The 26,029-nt window shown below is 36.4% G+C and overlaps 1 protein-coding gene across 3 annotated transcripts in view; it reads left to right on the forward strand.

The window, feature by feature from the left end:
* Positions 1–26,029, forward strand: part of Rmdn2 (regulator of microtubule dynamics 2) — a 65,085-nt gene that overhangs the window by 17,661 nt on the left and 21,395 nt on the right. For 2 of the 3 annotated variants that reach the window (XM_029558390.1, XM_029558391.1), the window contains 4 exons: positions 385–1,338; positions 15,387–15,561; positions 16,607–16,709; positions 20,083–20,143. In XM_029558390.1, coding sequence (XP_029414250.1) covers positions 385–1,338; positions 15,387–15,561; positions 16,607–16,709; positions 20,083–20,143 — 1,293 coding nt within the window. The remainder of the gene's footprint in view (positions 1–384; positions 1,339–15,386; positions 15,562–16,606; positions 16,710–20,082; positions 20,144–26,029) is intronic. The other variant, XM_008822608.3, reaches the window with a different exon arrangement.

The raw sequence follows: 26,029 nt of genomic DNA on the forward strand, positions 1-26,029 counted from the left end.
TGAACTGGGGTTACAGATGGTTGTTAGCCACCATGTGGGTGCTGGGAATCGAGCCCGGGTCCTCTGCAAATGCAGCCAGTGATTTAACGACTGAGCAATCTCTCTAGTCTATACCTCATGTCTTTTCATGTTTCCCTTATTTTACTTTCTGCCTAGGTGCCTGAATTTCAGTTTCCCTCCCCAAGCTTTACCAGAGTGGGCAGATTCCTTATAGGGAGATAATCTACCTAAATATGTATCTTTGGAGGTACATCTATGTGGCCATTAATTTCAGCTGCCCTGTTTTTCTAATTCCCTGCTATTTCCCTACTAGGAAGCTTGATAGGGCTCTGTTCTGCCCCTCCCCCTTTTATTCTTCCTCATTTGGGCCTTTTCTCACTCCAGCTGCTGCAAAGAGGACCAGAGCTTCCATCTTAATTATATTGAAGACCAAGTTAATTCAGACCATAAGCATCATGGAGCCTCTTATATTTTAAAGCCAAAACTAGCTCTGGGTCTTGTGACATGCCATCCTTCTTCAACAAGCAAACCAAGTAGAAAAGTCTCTTCCACATTGTATGCATCTAATTGCTCCTTTCTCTCTGGAGGAAGACAATCTTTATTGACAAAACTTCAGAAGAGGAATAATTTCCCTTGGAGACAACAAAGTAGAACTAACTTTGATTTTCATGAAGACATAACTGTTCATAATTCAAAATCTTCAGATCATTTTGGTGCCGTTGGAACCCAGAAATGCTTTTCATCCCATAAACTAAGTATAGTTTCCTGTTACAGGAGGGCCACTTTCTTGGACACTTCACCAAATAGTCAGAACATGCCTAATGCAAATGAAAATCAAGACTTTTCTAAAAAGTCAGTTACTACATCTGGTCAAAAACGGATACGCTTCTCTGATCCTGAATATAGCAGTAAATACTTTACAAATTTTGAAACCAAGGCTGTTTCTCCAGGCCACTGGGCTATTGAGAGAGACTCTTTTCAACCGAGCCTGACATCTGTCTTTTCTCTTCCAACTGTTATTTCTTCTTCCAGTCAGATAAACGGTTTTGCCTCCAGTAGTGAAGAAAACCAACTAAATAAAGATTCAGAAGATGCCCTTCATCACAGGTCTCAGAGTCATAGTCCAAATTACCACCCAGCTGCTAGTCAACGGCTTCTCTCCCAAAATGTAGCTTTCTCTAGCTTCCAAAATATCGGATTGTCTTTACCATATAAAAATGCTGATGACTTCCAAGCAGCTCAAATTGAAGTTACCTCAGGCCCCTTTGAACAAGAAAACTTCGCTGCTTTTCCTCAAGATGAAGACAGACCTCCGCCGATTGAAATTGCTGAAATAAGGTCATCTCAAATTTCCTTTCTCTCAGAAGGGCAGCTCAACCAGCCTTCCCAGTGCTCACACTGAGAAGTCTGTAGGCATCACCTGTCTCTCCTCTTGGAATCCTCTCTCCTCACTAAGCTCCACTGCATTTTGGGCAAGAGATTCCTATGCTGGGATTTAAATTTAATTGGTTTATTTTTGAAAGTTATTTTATACAATGTGGAAGCCAAAGTGATTTTATCTGTTTCAAGCTTTTGTCAGATTGCAGTTCAGAGATTGGCTAGTCCTGAATTTCTAAGTGACTGCTATAATACATTGTGGGCTGAAAGTAACATCAAATGTTACATTTTTTATATGTAGGTCATCTAAATGTAATACATTTAGCAACTTAATCCATCCTACTCTAATTAGGGTCAATATCCCTATGTAATATATGGATTTGTGGCAATTAGTTCATGTACTTTTATTTTTATCGTCTTTACTAGCTATATTTCTCATGCCAGATATGCCAGACTGACAGTGTTTTCATTAACAAAAGAATCAAATTATAAGTGTTATAATGGACATATGGAGGTTATCTAGAACCAGATTTATTAGAGTTATTTATTCAGGGGCATGCATATTCTACTGTGTGTGTGTGTGTGTGTGTGTGTGTGTGTGTGTGTGTGTGTGTGTTTAGGTCAGAGGACAACCTTCAGGAGTTAGTTCTGGCCACCCACTATGTGGATCCCAGAAGATACGGAATTTGGATCAGACTTGGTGGCAGGTGGCTTCACCTGCTGGACCATCTTGCCATCCCAGGACCCAGATATTTTAAATAATTTAAGTATGCATTTTTTTTGGTATTTTTGAGGCAGGGTCTCCTTGTAGCCCCAGATGACCTGTAACTCACTATGTAGACCAGGTTGGCCTTGAAATCACAGAAATCCGCCTGCCTCTGCCTCCCAAGTGCTGGGATTGAAGGTGTGCTGGGATTGAAGGTGTGCTGGGATTGAAGGTGTGCTGGGATTGAAGGCATCTGCCACCATGCCCGGATTAAGTATGCATTTGTCTAAGCACAAATCTGGGGACCAAAAGAACTATGAAATCAGAGATAAAAAGTATGTGAATTGGTATCTCAGTTGTATTTGTATTTTTAAGTATTTTATATTCTTTTTCAGTAAGCAAAAGTCAAAGTATAGTTATCAAAAAAATAATGAGTGGATAGTGAATGTAAGCAGTTAAAAGCACTAGTTAGAATTTAATTAGACTTTGGTCCAGAAATGTATTTGTATTTCACTTATTTACCAGAATAAAATGAAGTCTCAATCTATAACACTAGGCTGAAATGTATTTGCACATTTAGGGATTTCTATTCATCTTAGCACATTAATTTAAAAAAAATTTTTAATGGTGGTGAATATGACAGGACATGAAATGTATCATGGTAGCCATTCTGAAGTATGTAGTTCAAAGGCTTTAAATACATTCGCATTGTTGTACAACCAATACCACCATGTGTTACCACAGCACTTTTCACTTTGTAAAGCTGGAACTCTATGTGCATGAAGTAGTAGCTCCTTTCTCCACTCACTCCCTGTCAGTTCTACTTTCTAATAATTTTGACTAATTCAGTGGCTCATATAAGTACAGTTCTGTAGCATTTACTGTTTTGTAACTGGATTATTTTACTTAGCATTATTACCAAAAGTTTTCTTTTTCTGTAAGGATGGATATCCCATTTTATGTATATATCACATATTGCCTGTGCATTTATCTGTCATTGGATTGTTTGAACTATTGTGAACATTGCCACTATGAACATGGGTGTGCAAATGGCTCTTTGAGATGTTACTTTTCAACATTTTATTAGCATATATCGATTATACATAATAATGGGTTTCATTATGACATTTTCATAAATGTACACAGTGTATTTTAATTATATTCACACCCTGTAAACCTCTTGTCCTCCTATTCTTGCTGATCTTCTTCACTAGCCCCCCATTTCTATTTTCATTTCTTTTTTTTTTTCTGATGACTCAATTAGTTTTGTTAGGGTTACTTTTTTTGGGGGGGGGGTCTTTTTTGAAACAGGGTCTCCCTGTAGCTCCAGCTACTCACTATGTAGACCAGGCTGGCCTTGAACTCACAGAGATCCACTTGCCTCTGCCTGTGCTGGGATTAAAGGCGTGTGCCACCACACCTGGCCTGGGTTACTTTCTTTTTAATTTTGTTAGGGTTACTTATAGGAAAACAAATGAGAGTTTCTTCAAGGGAGCATGGGCGCCTTAGCAGTGACTATGTCACTGAAGAAAATATCTCTTCCTGCCTTACCAACTATTAACAGTGTCTATCCTCAGGGAGGGTGGGGCTTTTCCACTCTTCATGATAGGATATTTACAGGCCCAATCTTGAGCAGCTCTTGTGCTGGTAGTCTCAGCTGCTGTGAGTTCAAGTGTGCAAAAGCAATTCCATACCTGGAAGTTGGCATTCTACACCACTTCCTCTCATTCTAAATTCTTTCTGCCTTTTCTGTGATATTTCCTCAGCTTTGGGGGTGGTGATATAGATGTTCTATTTATAGCTGAGCATTTAGCAGGCAGTTGTTCTCTGTACTTGAACAGCTATGGGTCTCTGAAGTTAACCACTGACCACTGCATAAAGAAGTTTTTCTGACTAAAGCTGACAATAGCACTAATCTATGGACATAAACATAGTTGTTTAGGAGGCAGTTTGACAGGCATATCATGTCCATTTATTAAAGTACCAGTAGCTTCCCCACTAGGGACAGCTAGGACCTCCCAGCCACAGGCTTTTGAGTGGGTTTACAGTACCAAATATGGATTCCTTCATATGGAGTATGTTTCAAATCCAGTCAGAAAGCAGTTTGGCTACTTTCATAACAGACATGCCACTATTCCACTGTGGGCGCATCTTGCCTGGCTAGTCAGTATTATTGCACAGAAGCATCCACAGCTGAGTAAGGCTGTTGATGGCACTTCTTTCTCAGGAGCCTTCATAGCACTTTCTGGCAACCTGGGTGCTAGCCAGCCCTGTTTCAGCTTGATTTCTCTGTCATGTAACTAGACATGTGGTAAGATCTGTCTTCCAATTATTTTGAGTCTATACCAGAATTGCTAGGTCATATGATGATCAGATTTTTAAGTTTTTAAGGAATCATAATACTGTTTTCTGTTAAGGCTACACTATTTTACATTCACACCAGGATTGCATAAAGATTCCAATATTTTCCTTATTTGTCAGCATTCATGAATTTGTTTTGTCTTGATGGGTATGAAGTGATATCTCATTTTTGGTTTTGATCATCTTTTGATGTGATTATTGGTCATTTTATATCTTCTTTAGAAAAATCTACTGAAACCTCTTACTCACTTTTGATATCAGATTGTCTATTTTATTATTATTACTAAGTTTTAGGAGTTCTTTATCTATTTTGGATATTAACCCATTATCAGAAATACGACTTGTAAATATTTTCTTCAAATGTCTAGGTTGAATTTTTACACTACTGATTGCGTTCTTTGATATATAGAAGTTTTATGTTTTGGTACAATCCTTTCTTGTTTATCTATTTTTTCTTTTTTTGCTTGTGCTTTAGGTATCATAGGCAAGAAATTATTGTTAGTCTATTGTTATGAGGCTGTTGCCCAGTGTTTCTTTCTAAGAGTTGTGCAGTTAGGTCTTTGATGTATTTTGAATTAATTTTTGGCTATGATGCTGATTAAGGATTCAAGATGATGATTTTTACAATATTTATTTACTTGTTTATTTATATGTGTCTCTGAGTGTGAGAGTGTATGTATATGTGTGTATATAGGTTTATATGCCTGTGTACACACCTAGCTTGATATGTGGGTGCTGAAATCTGAACTTTGGTCCTCATGATTGTGCAGCAAGTGCTCTTCACCACTGAGCCCTCTCTTTTAAGAATCCAACTTCATTCTTTTGCATATAGAAATCCAGGTATCCCAACATCACTTGTTCCCAATATTGTTCTTTCTCCATTAAATGGTCTTGGTATATACCTACTAGTGTAATACCTGGGTCATATTGTAGTTCTATTTTTATTTTTATTCTTTTGAGGACTCTTCAAATTGATTTCCAGAATGGCTATATTAATTTGCCTTCCTAGTAGCAGTGCATAAGGGTTCCTCTTTCCCCACATCCTCTTCAACATTTGTTGTCAGATTTCTAACTGTGCTGAAGTGCTATCTCAAAGTATTTTTCATCTGCACTCCCCTGGTGACTAGGGAGGTTGAATACTTCTTTGAATAGTTAGTGTAACATTTAGAAAGGAGAACAAGAAAAGGTAATAATAGGTGATAAATATGGAATGCAGTCAAAAGGGCACATCAGTCATGAAAGCTAATTGTTTTTCATTGCATAAAATTGTAATCAATAATGAAAGGGTAAAACCCTAACCACAGCTGCATGGCTTCAGAATGGCCATTCTAACTGTATAGAACTTCATGGAAATATATAGAGTTTAGGTCTGGCCAAGTATTTGGCTGCCATAATCTAGCTATGTGATGGCTTTAATTGTGGGTTTATTATAATAAAGTTATTTTATGAAAAAATAAAATAAATTGTCTTGGAACCTTTTTCAGAATAATTTGACTATATATTTATTTGTGTGGGGGTTTACTTCTTGGTCCTATATTATGCTCTGTTGATCTGTATGTCTGTCTTTATGCTCATAGCACACTGCTTTGATTCTTTAGCTTTGTGGTAAATTTTGAAATCAAGAAATGTGAGATTTCTAGCATTGTTTTTGGCATTTTCAAGATTGATTTGGCTGCTCTATCCCTTGAGATTTAAAACTAATTTCAGGGTAGATTTCTCTATTCTACAAAATAAGTGTTGATATTTTGAGAGGGATCACATTGAAACTGTAGATTATTTTGCATAGTATTGACATCTTAATATTAAATCTTCAAATCTGTGAACATGTGATATCCTTCCATCTCTGTCTTCTTTAAACTCTTTGAATGATGTATTGTAGTTTCAGGATACGAGTCATTCAACCCCTTAAATTCATCCTTATGTTACTCTTTTATGTGCTATTATAAATGGAATACATTTTAAACTTTAAAATTTTATTATTTTTATTTTATGTGTATGCATGTATTGCCTGCATGTAGGTAAGTGCACCCATGTCGTGCAGTGCCCGCAGAGGTCAGAAGAGGCTGTTGGATCCCCTGGGACTGGAGTTACAGACAGTTGTTAGCTGCCATATGGGTGCTGGGATTCGAACCTGGGTCTTCTGCAAGAACAACCAGTGTTCTTAACCACTGAGCCATCTCTCCAGCCCCCTTCAATGGAATTCATTTTAAAGTTCACCCTTTATATAGCTCATTGAACATAGAACAAAAAGATTTTGCCTCTTGACTTTGTATCTTCAACTCTATTGAATGTGTTTATTACTTAAAGATTTGTATAAAAAGAAAAATTTACTTCTTCCTTTCCAATTTAATATATTTTATTTCTTTGTCTTGCCTAATTACTCTGGGCAAGACCAACTTGCAGTAAAATGTTGAGTAGAACTGGTAAAAGTAGGCTGTTTGTCTTGTTCCTGATTTAAATGGAAGACTCTCAATCTTTCACCATTGAGCATGAGACCTTTGAGCTTTTATATAGTCTTTATTATGTTGAAGCAGTTTTCTTCCAATTTCAGTTTATTGGACATTTTTATTATAAAAGAGTGCTGAATTTTGTCAAGTGCTTTTTCTACATCAATGGAAATGATGATCATGGGTTTTTTTTGCATTTTGATATTATAGTATATCACATTGGCTGATGTATTCATTACTTTTCCGTTGCTATAATAAAATACCATGACCAGGCAACTTATGAAAGGAAGAGTTTATTTGGGCTTATAGTTTCAGGCAGATAAGAGTCCGTCGTGGCTGGGTAGGCATAGCAGGAGGCAGCCAGAGCTCATATCTTCAAGCACTCACAGGAAGCAGAGAGGAACTGGAGGTGGAAGGAGGCTATGAACTCTCAGAGCTGGTCCCCAGTGACATAATTCCCCCAGCAAGGCTGCACCTCCTAAAGGTGCCATGACCTTCTCCAAAGAGTGACACCAACTTGGAAACCTATAAGTGTTTGAACACTTGAGCCTATGAGGGACATTTCTCATTCAGACCACCGTAGCTGATTTTCATGTGTTGTCATCCTTGCATTCCAAGAATAAATCCTACTTAGTCGTGGTGTATAGTCTTTCATAATGTGTTACTGAATCTTACTTGCTAGTATTTGAGACTATTTGCATCAGTGTTCATCAGAGATATTGGTCTATAGCTTTCTTGTGGTTTCTTCAGTTTCAGGGTAATGCTGACCTCATAAAATATATTTGAATTGTTTCCCCCTCGTCAATTGTTTTGGCACAGGGGTTTGAGGAGTACTGCTATTAATTCTGATTTAAATGTTTAGTAGAGCTGGGTGTTTTAAATCCCAGCACTCAGGAGGCAGAGGCAGGTGGATCTCTGTGGGTTCCAGGCCAGCCTGATATCAGTTTCAATTGCATACAACCATTCTTCTTTATACTACACTATTGATGTCATAAATTACATCTTTGTGTGTTAGATAAGCATTTATATATTCATTTAGTAATATATAATAATAGTATGTATTTGGCTTCAGATTACTGTGTAAGGTCAGTCTGAAGGACTTCGAACATTTCTTGTAGGGAGATAACAAACTCCCTCAGCTTTTTTTTTTCTCTGTATTTAATTTCTCCCTTATTTTTGAAGGACAGTTTTGGCAGGTTATAGAATTCTGTTAGATATTTGTATATTTTTTAAAGCATATAAAATATATCACTGAGAGATGGCTCAGCAGTTAAGAGCACTGGCTGCTCTTGCAGAGGACCCAGGTTCAGTGCCTAGCAGAGATAACAAACTCCCTCAGCTTTTTTTTTTCTCTGTATTTAATTTCTCCCTTATTTTTGAAGGACAGTTTTGGCAGGTTATAGAATTCTGTTAGATATTTGTATATTTTTTACAGCATATAAAATATATCACTGAGAGATGGCTCAGCAGTTAAGAGCACTGGCTGCTCTTGCAGAGGACCCAGGTTCAGTGCCTAGCACCCAGATGGCAACTAACAACTGTGTAGATCCAGTTCCAGGAGATCTGACACCTTGGTCTGGCCTCCACAAACATTGTACAACATAGATGTACTTATATACATGCAGGCAAAACACTCATATACATAAAATAAATATAGTTATATATATATATACCACCCCAGTTTCTACCTGGCCTACAAGGTTTCTGCTGAGAAGTTCACTAATAAACTTGGTAGAAATCCTTTATATGTGATGAATTTCTTTTGCCCCTTTCAAAAATGTCTTTGTGGGTTGGAGAGATGGCTCAGCAGTTAAGAGCATTGGCTACACTTGCAGAGGACCCAGGTTCAATTCCCGGCACCACATGGCAGCTAACAACTGTTCATAACTCTCATTCCAGGGGAATCCGACGCCCTCTTCTGACCTCCACAGGCATTGCACAACACGAGTGCACTTACACACATACAAGCAATACACTCATACACATAAAATAAAAATAATAAGAGTTTGGAAAGATGGCTCAGCACTTAAGAGCACTGACTGCTCTTGCAGAGGACACAGGTTCAATTCCCAGCACCCACATAGCAGCTAACAACTATTTCTAACTCAGTTTTCAGGGGATCCAACAGTCTCTTCTGACCTCCACAGGCATTGCACAGAATGGGTACACTTAAACACATGCGGGCATTACACTCATACACGTAAATTTTAAAAATAAATAAAATACTTTAAATAATAATAAAATATTTTTTAGAAAACAAAACAAAATTGTCTTTGTCTTTCAGCAGTTTGAATGTAATGTGCCTTGGTATGGATCTCTTGGGATTTAATCTACTTGGAGTTAATTGAGCTGTTTGCATTCTTGTTTACTTGTCCTCCCTCAGATTTAGAGTTTTGTCAAGTAAGCTCACTGTCCCGTCTCCTCTTTTGGAACTCTCATACTATGTATTTGATCAGTATCATGGTGTCTCATAATTCTTTTAGACTCTATCTACTTTTATTCATTATTTATTATTTTTATTCCTCATGATTAATAGTTTCAAATGACCTATCTTCAATTTTCCCCATTCTTTGCTTTACATATTAACATTTTCTGTTACTCCCAGTGAATTTCAGTTCAATTATTATATTTTTTAGCCCCAGAATTTGTTAGGCTTTTAAAAAATAATTTGTATTTCTTTGTTGAAATTCTCATTTTGTTTATGTATTGTTTTTCTCTTTTATTTATTTATTTTTTTAGTTCTCTCCTTCTTTTCCTTTAGCTTTTGGGCATGTTTAAGACTGCTATCTTAAAACTATTGACTAGTAGGACTAAAACACGGATTTCTTTAGCATCAGTTACTGGGAATTTATTCTGTTTCTTTGAATCAACTACTTTTCCTCATTTCTTTGTGTGCTTTATGAGTTTTGTTTAAATCGAGAACTTGAAAAATGAGTCAGCTCTCCTATCTATATGGGCTGGCTCCATGTAGAAACCTAGTGTGACAATTCATGGCCTTTTGAAGTCTCTGGGGGACATGCGTTTCTCCTGGGCCAGTGTGCTTATGTGCTCATGTTTCTTCTGCTTTCTCCCATACAACTGTTTTAAGATATAGATCTTTATTTTCCTCAGAGTCTCACTCCTTTATCTTCTTGGAGACTCACATGCTCTGTGTGTTCCCCTACCCATCATCCTCCACACCAGGTACCTGTGAGTCTGTAGTTCTCTGGTTAGCTCTTTTGTGCTACAGCACTCATTACTGCTTTCACCATCATCGTCCAACCTGCTAGCCTGATTATTTCTCCATTTCTTCCATTACTCTGAGTCAAGGAAGGCAGAAATAGAAGTCCCTGTACAAGCCATAACATTGCTCAGAGGTTCCATTTTTTTCTCTTCTGTCCTGAGGAGAAAACAAGAATCAGGCCGCTTCCTCCCAGCCACACCATGCCAAAGACAGGTAGGGCACTGCGAGCAAAACCACTGTCAAATTTCCTATCACCTTGAATCTGTCTTTCATTTATTGGACAGTTGCCTAGTTGTTGCAAATCTTTGACTAGTTTCTAGGTCCCCCACAAAACTACTGAAGCCAGCCTTTTGTTCCAGGGGAAAACAAGGGTAACTCTGAAAATCAGTAGTGAGATTCTTTTATAAATATACTGCTTTATTTTCACTCTGTTACCATTTTCTTTTCAAATAATGTGGCTCTGCCTCTCAGGTAGTATTATTGATCTGGAAGCCAGTTGCTGATCCTATAGAATCAAAAGGTAAAGGACAGGCTGTGGTCCTCACTAACATTAGGAGCAGTAAATAAAAGCAGAAGAGTATGCGGGGATAAATGTTTGTAATGTTTGCCATTTTCAGAAGATGAACTTCTCTAGGCTTGATAAAAGGGAATTGGGTCAGGTGTGGTAGGGCACGCCTTTAATCCCAGCATTTGGGAGGCAGAGGCAGACAGATTCTCTGTGAGTTCAAGGCCAGCCTGGTCTACAGAGTGAGTTCTAGGCAGCTGGAGCTACAGGGAGACCCTGTCTCAAAAAGACCCCCCCCAAAAAAATTGGAAACTTCTTATAATTGACACCTAATAGTGTATGACATACATTTTGGGGAGTGTTTGGGTGACAGTAAAAAACTGATCTCTAACCCAAAGTAGTAGATGTAGTTAATTATTTTCCCAGTCATATTTGAGTATATCCTATTTTTTTAATTGGATTTCATAACTTTCTTATAATTTTCTCAGAATGCCCATTTGTAAAGAAAAGATCCCTGTCTGAAGTAGGAAAGCAGTTTTCCCACATTCGTGTGGTTGTAATGTGAAAAAGAGGCAGGCAGTGTGTTCATTGTGATGCCAGTGCCATGGTGGCATAATTTCTGAAGGTTCATCTTTATGTTGGGGCCTTGATATCTGTTCTTCAAAACTATCTCGGCTCTGCTTGCTCTTTCATATGAAATTTAGGGTCATGTAAGTTCCACAGAAAAAATCTCTTTGAGATTTCGCTTAGAAATGCTTTAAATATATAGATTAAATTAGGGCCATATAAAATTTGTGTAATGGTAAATTTTCCTCTCCAGGAATGTCTTTTGCAATATTTAGGCACAAGTCATAAGTAGCTTCTAGAGAAGCACCTTATAGTTTTCCTCCTATTACATATCCTATATGCCACAAAACTGTATCTTAGCTTGCTTAATCGTGTTTAGGAACACAAATTTCAGGAACTCATAAGAAATCTTTGCTAGACTTACTTTTTTGTAAATAGTTTTAGGTTTTCTGTTCCATTTAACAATTTTCAAATGATGGCAGTCCTGTTTTGCCCTTCTCAGCAATTGTTATTTCTTTTTCTTTTTTTTTTTTTTTTTTTTTGAGACAGGGTCTCCCTGTAGCCCCAGCTGTCCTGGAACTCACTATGTAGACCAGGCTGGCCTTGAACTCACAGAGATCCACCTGCCTCTGCCTCCTGAGTGCTGGGACTAAAGGCGTGTGCCATCACGCCCAACTCAGACTCTTAGTTCTTAACAGACCTTCAGTGTCTATTCACTGTGCTTATCCTCCTGCTGGTACCATGCTGTCTTGATTACTATAACTTTGCAATAAATTTTGAAACCAGACAGTAAGAGACCTTAACTGTTTTCTTTTTTAAAATGTATTTCTTTTTATTCTATGTGTATGAGTGTTTTGCCTGCATGTAAGTACACCATTTGCCTACAGTGCCCATAGGGGCCAGAAGAGGGTGTCAGATCTCCTGACACTGGAGTTATGGATGGTTGTGCTGGGAACCTAACCCAGGTCCTCTGTAAGAGCAACCAGTGCTCTTAACCACTGAGCTATTTCTCTGGTCCCCTTAACTTTTTTCTTATACAAAAATTTTGACTGTTCTGGGTCTATATATATATATATATTCCCAAGAGCTTCAAACTTGCTGTGTAGACCAGGCTGGCCTCTAACTGTCCATTCTCCTGCCTCTGCCTCCCAGTCATACCAAGCTTCCACATGAATTTCAAGATCCATTTTTTTTTTCAATATCTTGGGGGAATGATAGCAGGAATTTTAATAAAAATTGTTTTGAATCTATTAATTCAAGAATATTGCCATTGTAACATTACTCTTTCAATTCATGAATATGAGATTTCGTTTAGTTAGTGTATTAGATATTCTTTCATTTCAATCATGTTTAAATTTCTAGTTAAGTCTTGCATTTCTTTGTTAAACATATTTCTTTTTTTAATTCCTTATTGGGCTTTTGAGGTTTTATGCAACAGTTCTTAATCAAATTTAGGCCCCCTCCTCCATCCATTCCCCCCATCCCCCCACCCAACCTCATGTATTCCACCATACACATTAAGTCCCATCCAGTCAAGAATTTGTACCCAGATGTCCTTCAATGTAAATTCGTCCACTGGAGTCTAGTCAGCCCATCTAGAGATCTTATATAAGACATACTCTCCCTCATCCAGCATCAATCAGTCTCAAATAGTTCTCAGTTTAAGGCTGGCCTACTACCCATTTCTGATAACTGTATTCTTTTTAAAGCTATCACAAATGAAATTGTGTTCTTTGATTTTTAGATTGTTGCTATATAAAAATATAATTGGTTTTTGTGTATTGATTTCATATCCTGCAGCCTGTCTGATTGTTTATTATAATAGACAATGTCAATTTATTTATTTGTCAATGTATTTCTTAGGGCTTTGTATAATAAAAAAAAAATCTTTCTAATCAGGGCACTGTACCATACTACAGTTTCTTTAATTATTACAGCTTTTTAAGATGGGTGTAGTGGCACATGCCTCTGATCCCAGCACTTGTGAGGATGGGGCAGGAAGCTTTCAAGTTCAAGGCCAACCTGGGCTAAATAGCAAGTTACAAGACAACCTGGGCTAAATAGTGAGACTCTGTCTTAAAAACAATTAAAAATTATGATAGTGTCATAATCTGTTGGGGTAAGTCTTCTTTGCTCTTTTCCTTCAATAATGCTTTGACTATTCTAGACTCTTTCCATATAACTTTTAGAATTGCTTTTATTAAGTTCCAACGCTCATAAATTGGAATTGCTTTGAATCTGTAAACTATTCTGAAGAGAAATCACATATTTATGACATTTGTCATTCTTAGTCAGAAATATGACATATTTTCCACAAATTTAGGTCATTTGTAAATATCTTTTAAAACAACATATGATTTTCTCCATTGAGGTTTTATAACTTTTCCATTGAACTTTCACATAATCATCATCATTATATTTATATCTAAATGTTTTATATTCTCTGAGATAATTATAAATTGAATCTTTTATGATGCTTTTCTAGGTTTTTTGCTGCTTAAATACAGAAAAAAAGTGGTTTTCATATGTTAATCTTATATCCAGACAATTCTCTAGTCATCTACTAACCATATAATTTGTAACTTCTTTTATATTGTCCATTAAGTAGTAACACCACCTAAGAATAGGAAGGTCACATTTAAGAAAGTATGTGAAGCCAGGTGTGGTAGCTCATGCCTTTAATCCCAGCACTGGAGAGGCAGAGGCAGAGAGGCAGAGAAGCAGAGGCAGGCATAGAGAGAGGCACAGGGGGCAGAGGGCCAGAGGGGCAGGGGCAGAGGCAATGGGGCGGAGGCAGAGGCAGACTGATCTCTGTTAGTTCTAGGCCAGCTGGGGCTGCAAGAGACCCTGGCTCAAAAAGACAAAAAAAAAAAAAAAAAAAAAAAAAAAAAAGAAAAAAAAAAAAAAAGAAAAAAAAAAAAAAAGAAAAAAAAAAAAAAAAAAAAAAAAAAAAAAAAAAAAAGGAAATGGTAAAGTAAGCTGCATGGGTACCCCGGGTACAGCATGACAAACAGAAGGAAGAGCAAATGCAAAGCTCTTAAAGTAGGAAAGTGACAGGTGGACTCAAAGAACATCAAGGAAGCTGAATTCCCAGATGCTGTGAGCAAACAGAAAGTGATAGAAGATGAGATCACAGGTATTGTGCTGGTTATGAGAGCCTCCTAGACTCGTGTGTGCCTAAGTTTTTGCTCTGATTTGGCTGTCTGTAGGAGGGTTTTAAGCAAAGGAGTGGCATGATCTGAGTGAGTGGGGATTTTAAAGCAACCCCTGGCTGCCGTGTTGAAATAGACTATCAAGGTCAAGGATTAAACCAGGGAGAAAGATAATAAGCCATTGCATTGATCCAAAGAAGATGGTGGTGATGGTTTATACCAGGGTAATGGTGGAGAGGTGGTGGGAAATGGCTAGATTCTGAATATACTTCAAAGCTAGTAATGGGATTTGTTGAAAGACTAGATACTGCTTTGAACACACACATACGCTGCACACAAAGTGATAACATCATTTTCAATTATTGATGAATACATATGCCTGTATAAATATGCACGCACACACATTTTTGAGTGCTTGCTGAGTTCCTGCAACCTTGTGTAATCTGTTCAACAACATCCAGTAGATATACACTATGCAGCACTGTTTTGGGCACTTAGTACTGCAGTTAATGAACCTTACCACAAGGGAGCAGGTGTGCTAGTGGAGCTGATAGTGAAAAAAATAACACACCCAGTAAGATTGTTTTTGTAGAATAATTAGGGGTTGGAGTAATTAGAAAGTCAAGCATATCAGAGGTCGAAGGTGAAGAGGGGATAGGGGTTGCAGCTCCAAGAAAATGACATTGGTGCAAGGATGTAAAGAGTTAAGAGTGTAGGTTATGCAGCTATCTAAGGGAAGAATATTCCATCAGAAAGAGCAGCAAGTAAAGGTCCTGAGGTCAGAGCATGCTTGACAGGCTTAAGGGATAGGTGGAAACCAGAGTAGAGTTGAATGAATGAAATTAAGACAGGAAAGTATTGGGATTAGAGCACAAATGGCCCAGTCCTCATAGGCCTTTAGGACTTGAACTGTTTCTGTCTGTGACATTGGGTGCCACTGCATTTTTCAAGCACAAGAGTCGCACAGTTTGACTTGCATTTTAAAAGGATTGCTTTTGCCATTATGTACAAGTTTAAAAGGAGTTGATAGTTATTTCTGCGATTTTAGGTATATTACAGCTAATACTGACACGGAAGAACAGAGTTTTCCAGTCCCTAAGGCTTTTAACACATACATAGAGGAATTAAATTTGGATATCCTCCTTCAGAAAGTAGATCATTTGCGTTTAAATGAGGCTGGCAAAACGGAGAGTTTTGAACTACTTTGTGACCACAAAGAAAAGGTAAGAGCTGAGATAACATGTTCGTGTAGTTTTCATTCTGTATTTAATGTATTATCCCATTCATATTATGACTATAATAATTGCATCACAGTTCATGTAAACTAAATGATTGATGTAAAAATTTTCTATAAAACGAGTAAATTTTCAAAAAATTAAATCTGAGTTAATTAGACTTATCTAAGGTCACAAAAATAGGAACCAGACATATAGATTTACTGTTTTATTAACTTCAATATTTAACATATATTTGTAACACGAAGAAGGTTTAGCACCAAGGCATATAATAGGTTTTCTCTGGAAAGAATGAAAATTGTATTTTAAGTTTTCTTTATTGTTATCAATATAACAGCCATCAGTACTTAAAGCTCACCCTGAAGTGTTTAATGTTGGCCTCTCACAACTACACTGATTAGGCAGCTGTAATAGCCAAAGGAGAAATAAAATCCTTTCCCCCATGAGCAATTGAAGCCTAATGTTTGAGGATTTTGCAATTCAAAACACTTTATCTAAAACTTATATGTCCTAAGTTGATCAACCCACAATGTACAAATGTACCAAAACATCACACTGTGTGCTACAAAGATATGCAGCTGTTATCTTTCAATAAAAAATTTTAAGACTTTAAGAATATTGAGGATTACCATTAGCTTATTTAGGTAAAAGCTATCACTTCCCTTTTGAGTAAATGCACTTCAACTCACAAACACCTATAATGCTCAGTAAACTGATACTGATACTAGATAACTTATAAAGGATAATAAGATAGTGTGCCCTTAGCCCAGAGAGAATGCACAGATCTGGTTCCCGTCAATTCTGTCTTCTACATAGGTGGAACTAGTGTCTGTATACTATTAATGGATTTAAGATTCAAATGCTATATTCTTAGACATAAATATTTGTATTTAAAATGTTAAATATCCTTATGTATAAATTCAGTTTTCTATGAACGTCAGTGTACTTGCCTGTCCTTTTAAAATTAAAATAAAAATAATTATAGTCTGGATAAATTAATGCATTAATCTAATGTGCAAGTCTGTCTTTTCAGTTTAACAATGAAACAGAGTTTATGTGGAGGCTTGCTCGTGCTTATGGAGACATGTATGAATTATCTACAAATAAGCAAGAAAAGAAATATTATGCTAATGTTGGTAAGTGATTTGTCAAGACTAATTATTCTCTGGTGGCATTACAATCCACAATAAACTATTTGTGAATTTTAATTCAAGCTAAATAACCTTTTTTAATTATTTATTTAATAAGCACATAATTAGAAGAAGCATTTCGTTACAACAGCATTGACATATTCAATAACAATTTGAGAGCTAAGATGCTTCTCTTTCAAAATTGGCTGTAATTTCATTACAACAGTATTGGCATATTCAATAACAAATTCCAGAGCTAAGATGCATCTCTTTCAAAATTGGCTGTAAATTTTTAGGTTTACAGTTAAATTAATGCAGTTATACAATAGTGTACTCAGTATAAACCCTGTAAGACATAAAATTAAATGGGGTTTGGGGTTTTAAAACAGATCTCAATTTCATTATTAGAATACACAGTTTCATACAGAAAATTTTATTTTTAATGCAGTTGACACTAAGATGTTTGCACATGTATTTCTAATCTCTATATATCTGATTATTACTAGTCACAGCCGGTTACTTTCTGAGCTCCTTGGCATATCAGCATGGATATGAAGTCATCAGGTAGATTTCAATAGTAATGTTTTTCACAACTAGTAATTATTAAGGAGCAAATTTTTTTTTTTTCGTCTTTTTGAGACAGGGTCTCCCTGTAGCCCCAGCTGTCCTGGAACTCACTATGTAGACCAGGGTGGCCTTGAACTCACAGAGATCCACCTGCCTCTGCCTCCCGAGTGCTGGGATTAAAGGCGTGTGTCACCATGCCCAGCAGGAACAAATTTTTATGCTTTGAAGAATTATATTTTTTAATCATTTTAAAATTTTTTAATAACTATATGACTAGAAAAAGCATTTCACTACAAAAATTTTTAGGTTCGCTATTGAATTAATACAGTTATACAATACTGAACTCAGTATAAGCCCTGTAAGACAAAATTGAATGAGTTTTTAAGCTTTAAAAAAGATCTCCGTTTCACTTTAAAATATATTGTTTCTTACAGAAAGGCTCATTGTTTTTGCTACTAACGCTGAGATGTTGGCGCATCAAGCTAAATAATCTTAAAGACAATGTATTTAATCTATTTCAATATATACTGGTAATCAAAAACTACAGTCTCAGAATAAAATAATATTTTAAGACTAAAGTATATGTTCTTTTAAAATAATTGAGCAATCAGAGCAGGGAACTGAAAAAAGCAAAGATTTCACTCTTTAAAGTTTATACTATCACAGAAAGATAAAATACTCATGGCAGTATTTGTAGAGCAATAATGAGCGGGGGCACATAGCTAAGCTCACATCTTACTTCCTGTATCATAGACCTCCAGGAATCTCCTCGGACTTCCAGGGTTTTAAATTGTATCTTTTTTTTGAGACAGGGTCTCCCTGTAGCCCCAGCTGACCTGGAACTCACTATATAGACCAGGCTGGCCTTGATCTCACAGAGATCCACCTGTCTCTTTAATCCAGAATGCTGGGATTAAAGGCATGCACCACCACACCTGGCTCAAAATGTATTTTGATTTTAATCTTTGATACTTTAATCTTTAATACTTTGTTTATAAAGTAAGCCTTGATTTGATGGTTATTTGAGATGTGTAAATGGTGGTCCACTCTACTGTCATTTATACATTTTTTAATATATTTGAAATTTTCTGTAATAAAAAATAACAGTAAAAAAAAACAAGGTGATTATCAAATTATTGTTAGTGGTGATGTTGTGTTTGTATTTCACCTTGACTTTCATTGACTGTCAGAATGCTTTCTTGTAAAAGCCCCTAACTGCCATCTCTCTGAGCTTATACTTAAAAGGACATTACTAGGGCAGTCCAAGAGACTCCCAAAACAAATGGGCTATTGCCATTGCCCTTTGTTGCCTCCCAGAACTAGAAGGCAGTACCTATTGCTGAGGATACCACACACTTTGGACACAGCACTTGGCAGAATGGAGCTGGAACTAATCTGGAATCCCTGAGGACTGGCTCTCATAGTATCAGAAGGTGCTGTGCAAGCTGCCAAGGGAGAAAAGCAATCAATAGCCCTACCCAGCTGTAAAGCCTACAAATCACAGCAATGACAGGCCCAGCTAAATATTCCTAATGGTGCAATAGTGGCTCTTTTAGTTGGGGGATAATCAACAGCTGTCTAATTAGACTTAAGGCCTGCTCAGCAGGAGAGAATCCATGCCCCCTACCAGTGGCTGGAGAGCTCATAGACCATAGAGGAGAACCTGCTACTGCCACTTTCCTAAACCAATGTGATTTCTGACTGTATTCTAAATACTTATCCTTAAACCCACAGGTAAGTGGGTTAAGTTAAAGAAGCTTCTTTTTGAAACAGCTGGAGAGAATTACAGAGTTCCACAACTGGTCAGAAATGTAGAGAAACAGTGACTGTTCCTAGTTAACCATTTAAAAATTACTGGCTTCTTTAATATTTGTCTGAATACAGTATCGGCTATTATTAAAATACTTTTTAGTTTTTCCATGTTAAGTTGATTTCTATGCAGGATAGATCCCTTAATATATAAAGCTACATAGTGCCATCTTCAGCAAGTAATAAATAGGAGAATGGTTTTAGAACCTTATTTATAAAGATTATCTCAGTGGCTTGTGTAGAAAGGCCTTTTGCATTTCATTAGTTTTCACAAGGCACAACCAAAAAACAAAACAAAACAAAACAAAAACACTACAGGTGAAGTAAGGAAGAAGCAGGTATAGAAAATGTCCCTGAAAGAGTCTCAGAATATTATCAACCATTAAATGAACCTTTATGCAAAATAAAATTAGAATAAATTAAGGGACCCACTTATGTCACTGAACCCACCCATTGTTGTGCGTGACCAGGCAAGAGCATCTCAGGCCCTCCTCACTCGTGCAGACAGTCACTCCCCTACTGTGCTGTTTTGGTATTGTTCTTATTTTTCACATAATTTCCTAGTTTGTATACTTGGTGCATACTAAACTATGTGAGCCCTGGGAAGTCAAGAGCTGTGTCTTCTTTAATGTTTTATTCCTTGGGTAGTTACACAATATGGCAGTGAGCACTCAGCAAATGTTTGAATTAATTACCAAAAATACATATTTTTTGAGTACCAATAAGTAACTCCTCTTGTCCTTGCCTACATCAGTTAGTCCAGTGGGTCTCAAATTTGATTATGCATCAAAATTGTTCAAAGTTAGTAAAACATAGATTACCAGGCCCCATTCTGAGAATGAGTGATTCACAGGTGGTAAAATTGTCCCCTTCTAACAAGTGTCCAGGTAATGCTAATACTTTCAGTCTTGGGACCATGTTTAGGAACCACTGACCTAGTTCAGTAATCCACCTCCTACCGACTCATATGAAGGTACAAAACATAAGTACATTTATCTTTCAGGAAAAACTTTAGGAGAAAGAGCTATTACTAAAGCACCCCTGAATGGACACTGCCATCTATGGTAAGTAGAGGATTCGTGCAGTCTTTGTGTTTAAGATGCCTCTCTACACTGCAGCGAGGTCTTAAATATGACTGTACCATTAAGCGTGTCAGCCACACCCACTGGAGACGAAGCTAGTGGGTAGTGCGACAACTGTTTTCGTTATGTTTATTCTCATGTGCCTCATTTGGTGTATTTTAATTATGTATATTTCTTAGAGAATCTGCCAATCTCATGCCTTTGAAGATAAATTATAATTAAATCTAGTTAAATATGGCTCTTTGCAAACATATACAGAAATTGTAGCATGTTTCTAAACCAAGTGTAAGAGTGCATCAAAGAATCAAAGCACAGTGGTCATTTCCTCTAACCTAGTGAGTGTGGGACGCAAATTCCACTGGCAAAGGAAAATTCAGTTTGCGTGTAGGAAAGCTCAAAGGGAAAGTAGCTAGTTGGATGGACATATAGGTATCTTTGGAACAAAAGAGAAAGAAGAGCTTCATTGTTCTGTTTTGTTTAGACCTCTTTGTACACTGAAAATTAGGAAAGGCAAAAGAAATATGTTGTTTTAAATTATTCTTCCTTTTACTTGTAGTTGCATTTTTACATTTTTAGATCCTTAGTTTTTGGTTTTGGTTGGTGGTGGTGTTGTTGCTGTTCTTGACTTGGTTTTTCTCACTGGCCATACAGTTACCCCACATGCTAAGAAGATACAGTACAAAATTATGATGTTTTCTTCAGCACAGGCTTTCAGATCCACCCACATTGGGGTTATTTTACTTCTTTAGATACACTATTAGGCAAAATCTCTCAAAAGCTAAGTTTTCATAGGTTCCCATTTATCACTAAAGATTTTTTTCCAGCAGACTCTCGAGTGTAAACCATTTTCCCAAAGCATGTCTTTTTGTTTATTCTGCTATCAGCAGAGGGAGCTCTGTTCACAAGCTCTCACTTAAAATTTAGGCAATAATCCAGTAGTGCTTTGTATATTCCCCAAACTTGAAGATACACATGCCAAAATATGAAGTGATCCTTAGAAGCGAGGTCATCTCCACAGCACACCATCTAAGGGTAGAAGTAGGCCCTCTTCATTTAAAAAAGTGAGGCACTTAGTGGGGAAGGCATCACTCTTAACCCTTGGTGCTTCTGTTAGAAGTAAAGAGGTGATTTTGAAATTAACAACCAAGTACAGATTTCTAAGATCAGCAGTGCACTGAATAAGAGTCTTCACTTTTACATCTATAGTTAACTTGCCTAGATCATCTAACTTACATAATGCAAATATATGCTAAGAAATTAACTTATGTATTAAAATACTTCTGTTCTTTCACTTTTAGAAGTATTATAATGAATTCGTATTAAGCAAACTCTCTCTTCATCTCCTAGGAAACTGGGTGTCTGGGAGCTGTTTAGCCAGATAGGGACACAGAAAAATCTGTTTCACCCTCAAGTCTAAGCTTCTCCTCCCTCTCTCCCTTCCTCCCTTCCTCCTCCTCCTTCTCCTCTTCCTCTTCTTCCTCCTCCTCTTCAGTTCCTCTTTCTCTGCTCTTCCTTCTCTCCAACAATCAACTGAACACATGAAGAATCACATTTAAAATGTACATTTAGGGTTAATCTTCAATGAGGACAGTTATCAATGTGAGTTTTCAATTTTCCTAGAAGAACAATATTGAATCTTCTCTGAGGACTCCATAAGTATCTTGAACTTTGTCTTGTTAAGGTAGTTAGTAAGTTGCCTACTTTGTCTTCTTCTAATCTCCTTTATCTTTTCTTTCACTGTGTTTTGTAAACAAAGTACCTGGTTCATAACAGTGGAATTTAATTCCCAAATTCTATCTTATCATCACAAAGTAATGATCCAGTTGTGCTTCACAAAATTTTTATTGGTATCTTTTATTTTTTAATTAATTAATTAATTAGTATTTTTTGAGACAGGCTCCCTGTAGCCGTAGCTGGCTTGGAGCTCACTATGGAGACTAGACTGGCCTCAGTCTCACAGAGATCTGCCTGCCTCTACTTCCTGAGTATTGGGATTAAAGGCATGTGCCACTATGCCTGGCTTCAGTATCAATTTTAATCTAAAAAAAATTAAAATCAATTCAATTGATACAAATTCAATAAATCTGAATGTCAATTTAATCTTAACTCTTAAATTTATGCTACTGAATAGAAATTCATCATTCAGTTAAATAGTAAATTTAATCTTAAAATTTAAGGGTTTTTTGTTTGTTTTTGAGAAAGGGTCTCCCTATAGCCCCAGCTGGCCTGGAACTTGCTATGTGGACCAGGCTGGCCTTTTCCTGCCTCTGCCTTCAAAGTGCTGGAATTAAAGGCCTGTGCCTCCATGTCTGGCTCTGAGAAACTCACATTTTGACTTAAATAATAGGTGAAATTTAGACAAATGGATTCCATGGGTAATTGTAATGGGATGTTGAGAAAGATCCTATTCTCCTGGAATCTTTTTCATTATATTAAGACATTAAAAACAGTTTCTTTATTCAACAAGAATGACAAACTTTGGCCTACGGGCTGCCTCTTTTTGCAAAATAAAAATCTATTGGAAGTCTGGGGGTGCAGTTCTGTTAGAAAAGTGCTTGCCTGTTGTAACTTTAAGGCTGTATAAGCTTTGTATAAGACTCTATTGTCTTTGTCATGCCAACCTAAAATACTTTTGGAATTAAGATAATAAAGTATGTTTGCAATTTGTTGGCCAAACAGGTTTGGCTACAGTTATAAATATGCTTTATATATGTGCTATGCCCTATTGTCTACAAGTTATAGCCACACGCCTTATAGCATATGATTCACACCATAGCCTGTTTCCATTTTCTACATACGAGAGTAAAGCTGTGTGTGTGTGTGTGTGTGTGTGTGTGTGTGTGTACACACGTGTTGATTATTAGTAATCAGGGTCACACAGTAAGTGGAAAAGCAGAAACTACATTGTAGGTGTTGTGTTTTGACACGTTCAACCATCCTCTGTTCCAGTATGTGGTCCCTGCTTTCTTACCATATAAGTAGCATTGGTCTTGAATCACAAATACTACAAAGAAATGAATGTAGTTATTTTAGTAGTTGTTGAAACAGAGTGGTTTGTCACCCATTAAGGGTATATTCAATTCCAATTCAAAGAAAATACATTAATTTTGTGAAAGCCTCTATAGTTGAAATGACCTCTAGGTGGAGGCAGTTCACCATGGTGTAAAGCAACTTTCTTCAGAGTTCCCATCAACCTGAGAATTTGCAGAATAAAACATTAGATTACATTTTAAATAAATAATATAAAATATACACCTCGGTAGAGTTAATTGAAAGAAAAGAAGTGATGACTTTTGAGAGAAAGTAGCCAAGTAACCTTTGAATTTATGATATATAAGAAAACAGTAATACTCTAGACTTTAAAGAAACAGATTTCCAAACGACTATAAGAGCTTAAGACTCTAGTGGCATGTTATTTAAAAAGGAAAGAGCATTTCCTATACTATTTATAACTCATGGATTTTAACTTTTTTCATCACTCAAAGTAACTTGGAGAGAATTTGTCGAATGAGCAAATTTAAAGTCTAGCGATATGCACAAGTAGTCCTAATTTTCAGAAAATAGATTGATTTTACCACTAAATACCATCATTCCTTTGATTCTAGTATAAACAGTTGGGTTGTTTTGTGAGTCTCTAGATGAGATAGTAAGTTCAAATAGGCCCAACATAGATTGCTAAACACATAATATGATTTTGTTATTTCTTCACTAATGGTTAGAGTAGAGAAATTGACCTACTATGTCTGAATTTAAGCAATGCATCGAGGGACGTTCACTCATAACATCCTTATGAACAAAATGTACAAATGGACAAGTTGTTGGGCTGCCCATGTTGCATAAAGCGTTTGCTTTATTATTTAACGGATTGCTGTGAACTGGGCTGGTTCTAGAGCCAGATCAGCATCTTAAACCTCAGTGTATTCAAGAATTTTGTCAATGGATAAAAATAGGGAAGATATTTTTAATATTTTATTTATTGTTTTTATTTTATATGTATGAGTATATTGCCTGGATATATGTAAGTGCACCCATGTTGTGCAATGCCTGTGGAAGTCAGAAGAGGGCTTTGGATTCCCTGGAACTGGAATTATGGACAGTTGTTAGATGCCATGTGCATCCTGAGAATCAGACCTGGGTCCTCCACAAGAGCAGCCAGTGCTCTTAACCACTGAGCCATCTCTCCAGCCCTAGGGAAGATATTTTTATAGAAATTATAGAAAACAAAATACAAGGCACGGGGTTTATGAAAGATGACTTTAATAATTCAAAAGATTTTAGCATGTTAAAGATGATGCCTAGCCAATTCCTACCTCCTGTTTTATCACACCATCCTCTGGCTAGGTGGTTAGGGTAAAAAGACCCCAAAGAAAAGTAGCCAGTTCCTTGGCTAAAAGTCAAAATGTCCTTGGGCCTCTTAGCAACATAACTCTGTTTCAAAAGCCAAAAATGTCAAAAATATTTGGGAACTTTTATCTAATCCTAAAAGATTTTAGGGTTACCTCTTCAGAAGGCGGAAATGTTAGAGTAGCAAAAAGCCCCATTTAAAAAAAAAAGCTAGCAACCAAAAGGAGCACATGTAGCTTTCCTTTCTTTTCCTTCTTTTTGCACTTTTCCTTAGGACACTGTCATGTTCTTAAAGTTTCTTTTCACAAGCATAAGTTTGGAAAAATTTAGAAGAGAAAATTAATTTTTCATTCTTTTAAATTTTGTATGATTAAATTGAAAACTATTTAACTTTTTTAAAAGATGCCTAATAATACATGAAATAAATTTTAATAGAAATAAATGTGGAAGGAGGGATAAAAAGACAAGTATTCAAAAGAAAATTATTCAAAAGTAAAACATTAAGGAAAAAATATAAATCTGGATAAATTACAAAGTTTAATTAATAGCAGTGTATTGATACGGTTTATTGCGGCAGTTGTATATAGTATTGGTATAGTGATAGCAATGTAGTAATATGATTTGCTAACAGTAGGAAAACTAAGTTTGGGGTATTGTAACTGCCTGTACTATCTGTAACTTTTTTTAAAAAATGTAAAGAGATTCCAAAAGAACAGTATGCTTAAATAGAAAGTAGCCTAAGGTTTTAAATCCAAATAAGTTGAAACTTTATAAGGAAATTTTAGAGGTAACTGTGTGGAATTTTAGAAGGATTTAAATTACTCCACAGCCTAAAATTCTTTGGGGAAAAAATAATGCAATGGAATTTCAGAGCACATTTCAAGAGAACATGGTCAATATAGGCCTTCTTTGTGAAAGAAATGGAATAAATAATTAACAATAGAAATATTAACTCCAGATGGGTTCTTTGGTAAATTCTATCACATATTTAAGGAATAAATCATATCAACTTTCTACAGTCTCTTTGGAAATGTAGAAATGGTGGTCAGATTCCTAACTCACTGATGATCCCAGTGCCCTACTACTACTAAAACTAGGCAAGAAACATTACAAGAAAACTACAGACCAGTATCTCTCATGAATATCAGTGCAAAAATCATTTAAAATGTCAGCAAATTGAATCCCAGCAATGAATAAAAATAATACACAATGGGAGTAGAATTTACTCCTAGGGCAAGGCTGGTTTAACATGTAAAAACAAATTAATACATCGAGAGACCAAAAAGGGAAAATGTCATTTGCTAACATCAATAGCTGCAGAAAAAATGTTAGACAGAATTCAAAACCTGCTCATAGAAATCAAGACAAAACTTCTCATCAGGGAATAGAATGGAACTTTCTCAACTTGATGAAGAACACATCCCTCCCCCCAAAATAACAGCTACATTTGACCTCATACCTAATGCTCAGAAACTTGTTTTCCTTCCACAAAATAAATAAATAAATAAATAAATAAATAAATAA

Source organism: Nannospalax galili, unplaced genomic scaffold (genome assembly GCF_000622305.1).
Source record: "Nannospalax galili isolate Female #2095 unplaced genomic scaffold, S.galili_v1.0 scaffold88, whole genome shotgun sequence".
In the NCBI taxonomy this organism is placed as follows: domain Eukaryota; kingdom Metazoa; phylum Chordata; class Mammalia; order Rodentia; family Spalacidae; genus Nannospalax; species Nannospalax galili.